Source organism: Eutrigla gurnardus (genome assembly GCF_963514095.1).
Source record: "Eutrigla gurnardus genome assembly, chromosome: 4".
Lineage (NCBI taxonomy): Eukaryota > Metazoa > Chordata > Actinopteri > Perciformes > Triglidae > Eutrigla > Eutrigla gurnardus.
Window position 1 is genome coordinate 18,204,028 of NC_139918.1, and position 10,063 is coordinate 18,214,090.

Consider the following 10,063-nt stretch of genomic DNA (forward strand, 5'->3'; position numbering starts at 1 on the left):
TATCTTCAAAGAGATCCCCACCCCTCAACATTTGTGTGTACAAGTCAGGTCATCGCTGTGTAAAGCGAGGGGCGTGCGTTGTGTGTCATTAGCTTTTCCCCTTCCTAGAATAAAGGGGGGGGGGGGATGCATCACTTTCTTTTATTCGGCGTACACAGACGCGCACACATCCAAACAGCACCGCTAAATAGATTCCTGGCAAACACAAGCTGTGTTGACAGGAGAGATGAGCTGCTGTTCCTGTCGCAGCTTGCCGAAGGCACAGAGCCGGGGCCCGTGTTCAAAAAGAGCCGCCACTGTTGAAGCCACAAAGCCAGCAGACTTGTTGCTCCTGCGCCTGCCAACACACACAAACACACACACGCACACACAGCCGTGCATTGCGGTATCAAAGGCGGCCGGGCGGGTTCTTGACTATTTGAACAGGTGATTCCCATTTACAATCGGCTGACCGTATTGGCTTCGTGCCGTTTAGGAAGTCGTACTGTCCGGAGAGATAATCGCAAAACTTTGAGTTCACGTTCATTTAGTTTATCATTGGTAGTAATGCTGTAAAAGGGGGTATATTTGTATATGGTGGCCATGACGGTAGCATGATGTAGAGACTACAATTTTCAAGGGCAACTTTTTGTGATTTTGTGTCTTCCCTCATACTTTGTAGCTGTTCTGGTGAGACTGAGTTGAAAAAGTGCATTTCATCATGCATATTAATAATGAGATGCCCTAGAGTCTGATGATGATTGCCTTATGTAATAAGACCAGAAGTGTAATTTCCTCTTAAATGCCACTACTGTTACTGTATCACCTACATTACATTGTGACTCACTCTTACTAACAGCATGATAAGATTAAAGCAAATAAAGATAATACAAGAAGTACATTCAATGTGTCAACTTAAAATGATAATCAAGGTCAGACATTGTTCTCTGATAAAAAAAATAAGGCTTTTACTGGAAAAATGCATAATAAATGCAGGAAACGGTAAACAACTGAACATAACGAGATAAATCACAGATTACTCCTTTAAATGTGAATTCAAATGCTCAATGCAGTCTTCAAAACTATGTTCTACATGTGAGAATTTCCATGAATGCAACATAAATCAAAGCCTGTCAGGGGCTCTGTGATCAAGACGTAGCAATTTTGGATGGTAATGTCTTGGAAAATCATCACACTCATCACCCTGGTCTGTCATTTTCTTTGTGTCTTTTCCAACAAAACCAGACAAACAGACAAACGAGAGAGTGAAAGTGGTTTTGTATCTGCCGTTTCTTTTCGAAATGCTGTACTGAAAAGTGTTTAGCTTGAACTTTTAATAACTTTGTTCCCTTAAATGGAGACTTTAAGGGAAACTTATTTTTCTTGAATATTAAGCTCCTTCATATTCATCAGTACCTAACCCTTTTCCATACAACTAATAAAACCTCTAAGGTGAGGTAAAGCACTCCAGAACAGCTGCACCCCTCACCCACTGCTCGACTCTCTTCCTACCAGGAGTGGTAATTACTGATGTCCTGCGAGCCCCTTCACCCTGACTTCTTCCATTAAAGGCCCAAAGCCATTTCCCTAATCAGTGCTACTAGAGATCTGGCTTCTGGATGGCTTCTGTGTTTTATGTCAGTGTTACAGAGGATAATCTCACTTTGATGTTGGGTTGTTAAATTGCAGTTGGCTGTCCTCCACGGAGGTGGCATCATGTGAAAGTCACTTCTGTGTTTTATGCACATGATTCTGGCCTTGCAGAGGAAAAAACAGTCACGTATTTATGTTGAATCTGATTAATTCAAAATGTTCTTTGTTTCCCCTCCCTTATGCTTCTTCCTTGCCAATACCTCAGAGGGGTACAGAGGGTTTTTGGAAGTCTGTGGCTCACTATGTGCCTCGGGATCCAAAGGAGATGAGAATCCTCAATCCTTACTTCATCCAGGAGGCTGCCTTCCAGTTCATAGGCCTGCCCTTCAACAACGGCCTCATGGGCAAAGGGGTAAGACGCATGCAGACATCAAATAACAACATCATGAAAAAGGCACACATCCAGGAATTTTTGAACGATGGAACTGAGAAATCTGTATGCTGAATCAATTCAGACTAGGACTGGTTGGGTGACAACAGAACTGTACCCTGTAATTTCACAATGGTCTTTTTAAATACATGATGGAACTCACAGGTGCTCTGATCAGAGAACAGTTCCAAAGCCATGGAATTGAAATTAACCTTTTGTCAAGATGTAAAGTTTGTACTTTAAAATGTGTGTCTGAAGGAGTTTCCTTACCTCAGACTGGCAGTGTAATCATTTTTAATATTAAGAGGAAAACAACCTAACATATTTGAAGAGTGTATCAACGTAGCTCTGCCCTCTGGGGCCACCAGAACACCCCTGCATGAACTCCACTCTACAACATGTGTTCAACATGTGGGCATCTGGCCTGTGTGTGTGTGTGTGTGTGTGTGTGTGTGTGTGTGTGTGTTGGTCATTTGTGTGTGCACATTTGCGGTGTCTGGGTGTTTGTAGTGCTGTCTCATAGAATACAGGCTGCAGAGTTGTAGCTTTTGGCATATTCTCTCCCCCAGAACACTTGCCTGTCCATCTCCTGACCATCATCGTTTATGTTTATGTATGTGGAAATGAATGAGGAGGCCTATTTGTTATACCAGTGTTTATGTTGAGAGTGTATGTGAGAGTGTGTGTAAATTAATCTGTATTAGAACACGCAGTAGGGGGTTGGCCAGCTGCTGGTTCAGCTCCACCTACCCTGAGGGCTGCAAATCAGGGTAATGATTTAAATGGGGCCTCCCTCCGCTCTTTCTTCTGCACCCAGTTTTTTCCAGCGAGCGAGCGCACACACACACACACACACACTTTTTCCCCCCGCTCTCTTGTTCTCCAACATCCACTCACAGCCCCTGTACCCCCCAGATCTCTGGCAGCCCTAGGCGGTTAGGAAGCACAGTTCAACCTTGTAGATCACTGTGTCGTAGCAGGGGTCGCCTAATAGTTAATCACCAAGTGCTCAAAGTCAGTTAGCAGCAGTGGAGCAGAACAAAGACAGAGGTACAAGGGAGAGAGGGAAGGTGATACACGAGGGGGATCACACATCTGTCTCTGAACTTGTGTCAGAAACCAAAATCGCTTTCAAAATTGTCTGAAAATGATGATGCTGCACGAGCTTTTGTTATTTTTAACCCATGTAGTCTCAATCAATTGCATCAATGAGCGCTTCTGGTGTGCGCTATGATGTTCTGACGGCCTGCATCTTTTTTTACTACAGAACATTCCAACTTTGGGAACAGTTGCTATAACGATGGCACTGCATAACTGTGACGAGGTGGCGGTGGCTGGTTTCGGCTACGACATGACTAAGCCCCACGCACCTCTGCACTACTACGAGACTGTTAAGATGTCTGCCATTAAAGAGGTGAGTGTTTGAACATCGGAGCGCAGGTCTTATCTCTGCTGCGCTGCGAGAGACACTGATTAGAAGCACAGAGGAGCTCAGCCATCGGTACAGCATCAATCAGAAAAAAGCAGGAATGACGCCTGCACACCTGAAGATCCAAGCAGGATCCAAAGGTTGTCCTTGAATAGTAGTGTTTTGGTAAGAGTCCATCAAAAACTTAAAAGCAGTAGCAATTATCAAAGGGCTGTTCAGGTTTTTTAAAACTGAAATCTGGTGTGATGTTCTTTCCACACTAATGAGAAAAAAATGTTTTTGTTCTGTCTGGCCACTGAAGAAGAATTAAACTCCTTGGCCCCCTTTTTTTTTGCATCCAAAGAAATGACAGTTTTGATCTTGATGAATATGCAGAAACCTGTGTGGATTTTCACAAATGTGATCTTTCTCTCGTGCCGATCGGCTCCTTGTTCTTTAAAATGAGAGTTTAATGGCTCTTTGGTACTCCTTAAACTGTGAAATGACTGCAGCATTTTGTTGCGTTACATATTGCATTTTCTATGTATAATAACTGCCATCACTTAAAATATGCTTGTTTTTTAAAATGTTATATATATATAAACACACACACACACATGCTAGCGTCGGTTGAACAATCATTTTCTGAACGCTGTCAGAAAGTCTCCCTCCTCTCCATCAAGTCTTCCCCTCGGTGTTTACACTGAAACCCAGTGGAATCAAAGATGTCACCCGCGTGCTGACGTGTGTAAACCATGAGCTCAATATGATGATAACCTTCGTCTAAACTCCCAGTGAACCTTTGGCATTCATTATCATCATCTTCAACATTAACACACTTATTAATGGGAACACTTTTTTGTTTGGAACGTTTTCAACCACTGGCACTCCCTGGGGCCATTTGATTATCTGGGGCCACATGAAGTTATCCATGTTTTATTCCACTGCTTTGGAGAAAGAGACTGTTTTCCTGTCTGGATTGATGATTTAAAGCTCCATGGAAATTGTGCAATTAGCTGAGATACACAAAATTGATGATAGAATGTCACATACATCACTTGAGCCAGTGTGACGCAACTGCTGTGGTGTACGCAACGCTTTAATTATCTAAATTCTGTTATCTCCGAGCTGCTTAACGGTATCGTCGAACTAAATTGAGTTAAAGCGGCCATGATCAGTGGATTTAATTAAAGTTGCTATGATCAATATTTTTTATTTCAACATTAATCAATGATTACTACAAACACACCAAGATTTATCACCCCCAACCCTCACATTTCACAAATACAGATGGACACAGTTTGCAACTTCCCAAAACGGGAATGTCTGCTCACTGTGTAAATAACCAGCTGTTGCCTTGACTGATGGAAATATGTCATCAAAAAACTGTGAAGCGACAACCACAGCTCTCCAATGGAGTCTAATGCCTCCTACAAGGGAGGAGGAGGAGGAGGAGGAGGAGGAGGCAGGGGTAAACTGCACCCCTGATGTTTGCAGGCTAGCAAGCTAATTGGCCAGTCACGTCTACAACATCCAACACAGTATAAATCTTTCCCTGCAAATGTCAACATCAAACAGTCTGAATGCTGAATGGTGCTTGTTCTTATTCTTCAAAATCACTGCAAAACCAAAACGCTTTCTGTCCTTGTAAGCTATATCCCAGCGCTCAGTTATTATGTGTCTCTGAGCTCCTGCCAGCTCAACTGTCTGTCAAACTCAAACACCGGCCCCCCGTCCTGGAGGCTTGGGGCTACCTTCAAGGCCTTTTTTCCCTTTCAATAATACATTTCAGAATCAGTTGGCCTTAAAACATTAAAGCCCTGTTTCTTATGCTAATTTCCAAATAAAACTGTAGCTTATTGTTCCGTTTGGTCCTGCTGTGACCCATCATGTAGTGGTAGGAGGTCTGACCCGGGCAGGCCTAGAGCTCGTAGGAGAGTCCTGGACCAGCAGGATAAACCAGAGGCAGCTGCAGCTCTCCACTTTTTCTTCTTCCTATTCCCTCCTCTACGTTTCTTCCTCCACTCTTTTGCCTCCTTCATTTGCTCTTTGGCTCTTCCTTAGTCTCTGCCTCCCAAAGCACCACACAGAAACCACCGGCTCTGGTTACATCTCAGACCCTGTGTGGCTTTACACACACACACACACACACACACACACACACACACACACACACACACTGGGAATAGGAAATCCTAAACGTAAAGTTTCAGTGCATGCATCAATGATTTTGGAATAAGTGCTCTTTAATACTAATGTAGAAATAGTCTCCCAACTATCCTGGGTTGTTTTTAATATCCCTCTGAATTGTTCCTTCTTTGCCGATTCTCCCGCAGTCATGGACACACAACATATCCAAGGAGAAGGAGTTCCTGCGCAAGCTGGTGAAGGCCAACGTCATCACAGACCTGACCAACGGTATCGCCCAACCACAGTCTCCTCCGCCTTTGCCGAAGGACAACGAGACAGGAAACTGAAATAAGGGGTCGACTCTGGGAGAAAGAACCCTTAGAATCCGGGTGGCCTGCACACTGTCTGGGTTTTTCATATCAAAGGAGATTATTTATATTAAAAAAAACAGTTACAGGAGGGTTTCTGTGGAGAGATGCACACATGTGCCTTCTGAACCAAAGACTCCTGCTGATTGAAGCAGGGGGTGGAGGGGGGGGGTGGACGCGGGGAGGACCGGATCTGCCCGGATCCTGTCTCACCGAGGGACAGTAGCAGGAAAGCTCTGCCGGCCCCGCACTTCAACGTTTACTACTTCGACCCCAGAAGTATCCCACGGACGGAGGGTAAATGGCGAGAGTTGACATGTTGACATACTGATGTCAGGATTTAGCTTGACTCACTGGCTGACTTGATGAAGGCACAGAAGAGAAGGGAATGAACAGAGGACTGGAAACAGAGAGCAGGTTGAGTATTAGCAGTGCCAAACGTACCTCGTACAGGGGAGAGGCCGTCCTCATCCTTTTGCTGCCTGAATGTATTCACTTTCCTCAGTGTAAATATCAAAGATTTTTACTGTGCTTTTTAACAAGCTGCAGCAACACCCCTCCCTCCCCAACCCCCCACACCACTTGCCCATTCATTCACTTCTTATCTGCCCATATAGAGTCCTAAATTATCACATGCCAAGCCATCTGACGGTAGGAAAATCAGATCTGGTGTCACTGTTTTAGTGATGTACAAACTGTTTTGCAGTTTTTTCGGTAAAGTCTGGAAGGGAGTAATGTGTGACCCTCCGAAGCAGGCTTTTGATGCTTGTCTGGACATAGAGGGGCTGTGTGTGTGAGAGCTCACCCAAGATTGAGCTGTATAAGATTCTCTGACACTAAATAGAAAAGCATGTATCAGGAAAATAGTATATTGGTTTAAATGGTTGGGGTCTAAATGATTTTAGTCAGACTATTTATTCTTTAGTTAGCAGGTTAAACCCACCTCTTTGTAAATCCCCCTTCCTCACGGTTCATCCACGTCACGGTACTGTCTCCATCACCTCTCCAGCTGCTAAGCCTCCAGGCTGCAGCGGAGACGTACAGTAAAGTGTCCTCGCCGAGGAGAGCACATTACGTACGTCGGATCCCTCCTTCCACCTCCTGTTGCTGCAGATTTTCTTGTTTTTCAGTAACTGGTGAAATCTCGGATTGTAGAATATAAATATATATATTTTTGTTTTTCGGTCGATTTGAATTATTTATTTTGTATTGTTACTAAGTCCCAACGTTTTGGTCACAGGCAGGCCTGCTTCCTGTTTTGTTGAGAGAAAATGCAAAAGTTTGCATTTCCTCAGAGATCATCTCTTAAGTTTGTGGCAGAAGCAGTGTTGCCTAATAATTAATAAAGCAGATTCCTGAATAGATTCAGTAATGAACGTTATTAGACAGCAACCCTTTATTTCTTTGCTTTTATGTTAACAATGGACACATAATAGTGAATTTCTTTAAATTGGCGGGATCTATGAGGTAATGTTCGCTCAATTTCAAATTAACATGCTACTTGTGCTGATCAGGCCTTTGCACTTTGCAGCCGAAGGTTCTGCCACTTATGTTACAGTATTTCAACACTGCATGAACATAGAAAGTGTTCAGTATTACACAATCATTTGTTTTGCTTCTCTTTCTGCTCCCACCCCTCTGAAAAAGAGGCGAGATGTGAGAATGTCAAAACATCACATCTGTTTTCTTCTTTTTGTCATTTTATCAAATTAATGCGATAATCACGTTTCTATGGTAATGGTGCATTTCAATACTTACATTTTTTTTAATTTTCTGTCAAATGACAATTCACTGAGGTTTTCACCTATTTTCTGGTTCTACTTCTTCTTTGGAAGCGCATACTTACTGTACAATGAACACAGGTTCACTTCCATTGCTCTCAGTGAGCGAGCTGTTGCATCCGTAACGTTGCTCCACACCTTCCTGTTCTTGATTAGCTTTCACGAACACTGCTGGGATGGTCCAGCGTCCTACCCAGTCCCTTCAGAACCGCTCCGCCGGGTTTCGAAGGAACGGATCACTTCTTTGGAAACCGGGGGCCCCCCCGTCTGGGACTTTTCTTGAGAGGTACAGGGAACAGCTGACCATTGCACTCACATTGCAATCACGAGGCACTCTCAGTGCCTTTACACCTCATCACCCGGAAACTGTAGCGAGGAGTTTGACGTGGGAAAGTAACCGCAGCTGATCCAGTATGTAAGATCAGCTCCAGGTCAGACAGGTCACATCTCATTTCTGTTTGGGACCAGTCCATTTCATATCTGTGCTGTATAAACATTATATCCATTCTAGGAAGACCTGCCATACTGGTTGTTTTGTACGTTTAAGGCCATAAACTACATTATCAAGTGTATTTTATATGTCAGCTGCTAGCTGTAGTTTTAAATGCAAGAAATGACCAAATTCACTTTTTGCTTTGTCCACGGTTGCTCATATTTTGTCTGAAACGTTGTGAGTCAATACTATGGTTTTTACTATTACGGGGGAACTCACCGTATTTAATACAGTTCAGTTTACTCTTCACAAGAAGTACTACTCCAGGAGCCTGTGAAAACAGTTGTACAATGTCTTCTGTGGCTCTGTAGGGAGCTTTCTAACGTCTGAGAAAATGTTTTTGGAACTTGACTCTTTACTAGGGACCGAAAGTCATGATATCTTCCTCTCTGCTGCTATGATTTTGATCTGATTTCTTTTTTTAATCAGTCTCATGTGAGACCCCCATTTTTATGGAAGTGCAATGCCAAATCACTGGAGAACCTCTTTAAAGCTTGAATGTTAGAACATCTTTGAATGCAAGGCGAGTTTGACACGAGTCCCTGCTGACCGCCGCGGGGCCAAATCATTATGATGAATACAGAGGAATATGTAAAGGGTGCAGATTATCTACAGCAAAGAGGGTGGATTTAACGCGTGCTGAAATGGAAACCAGTGTCTGCTTGAAAAGAAGAAAATCAATCTCAAATCTCAGTGTATGTTTTTTGGAAAAATGGTCATTAATAATGTACAATATGTGTAGACAGTGGACTCAAACATGCCAAACCACCAGTATGGTCTTTAAAGCTTTGAGACTAAGCAGACCTGCAGTTAGTTTATTTTTCTGTTTTCTATTTCTATTTCATTTTCACACATGCTGGAGGAGTTCAAATGGATTGGACCCAAATCGCCTTTTCTTCTTCTTCTTAACCTTTTCGTGTTGAAGCAGAATGTATTCGCTTTTATCATTCATCGTGTTTATAAAACTTTTTGTTATTTTTTTATTTCAACTTCATCAGAAGATCCAAGCTGATCAAAAGTGTTACTGTTTTTTTTTTTTTTTTAATATACAGTTATAAATAGCTTTCTGCAACTCAATAAATAAGTTTGTAATGGACATTTAGCTGTGCATGATGTTTGCATCTTTTGATTCTGCGTTTTTTGTATTTGTCTTTGTGTGTGTGTGTGTGTGTGTGTGTGCGCGTGTGTGTGTGTATATATATATATATATATATATATATATATATATATATATATATATATATATATATATATATATATATATATATTTATAGTAAATATTTTTGATGTATGTGGTCTCTGTTTTATCTCAACAGACAGTGCAGTACTTCTTCCTTGCTTTTGTCAAAATGTGACAGCGGGTGTCCCGAAACGTCTGCACAGATTGCATTTCAAAGCCCAGCGTGGCCTCGGATGCCACATATAGTTGAGGAGGGCCTCGTGTTATGCAGCATACATCAGGTATTACAGTGTCTGTGTGGCGCTCGGTTTTTTTCAGGAAAGGAAGCTCACAGTAAAGATGGAGCGTGGAAGAAGGGGATTTCCTCTCCCGCTCTGTACTCTATCTCCTACCTGCAGAGCCGGAGGAAATCATTTTTCAATCCTCCGTCCACCGGACTTCCTCCCTAATGTACTCTCCTTTCTTCTCTCTCGTGTGTTTATGTCTGTCCCTCTCGGACTCTCACTTTTCTCCCAAACTCCCCTCACTCCGCTCCTCTCCCCTTCATTCTCTCCGTCTTGCTGTCCGTTCCCATCCCAACGCCGTGTATTTCTTTCTCTTCACCTGCTCAACTGAGGCAGATCTCGTTTCATTGCTGGAGCCACGAGGGACCCATTCAAGACCTGTTGCACACACACACACACACACACACACACACACAA

At 42.9% G+C, this 10,063-nt stretch overlaps 1 protein-coding gene across 4 annotated transcripts in view; it reads left to right on the forward strand.

Moving 5' to 3' along the window:
- Nucleotides 1–9,278, forward strand: part of st3gal3b (ST3 beta-galactoside alpha-2,3-sialyltransferase 3b) — a 36,956-nt gene extending 27,678 nt beyond the window's left edge. For all 4 annotated transcript variants that reach the window (XM_084008379.1, XM_084008381.1, XM_084008382.1 and 1 more), the window contains 3 exons: nucleotides 1,838–1,984; nucleotides 3,270–3,416; nucleotides 5,747–9,278. In XM_084008379.1, coding sequence (XP_083864505.1) covers nucleotides 1,838–1,984; nucleotides 3,270–3,416; nucleotides 5,747–5,887 — 435 coding nt within the window. In that variant the 3' untranslated portion in view covers nucleotides 5,888–9,278. The remainder of the gene's footprint in view (nucleotides 1–1,837; nucleotides 1,985–3,269; nucleotides 3,417–5,746) is intronic.
- The last annotated feature ends 785 nt before the right edge of the window (nucleotides 9,279–10,063 follow it).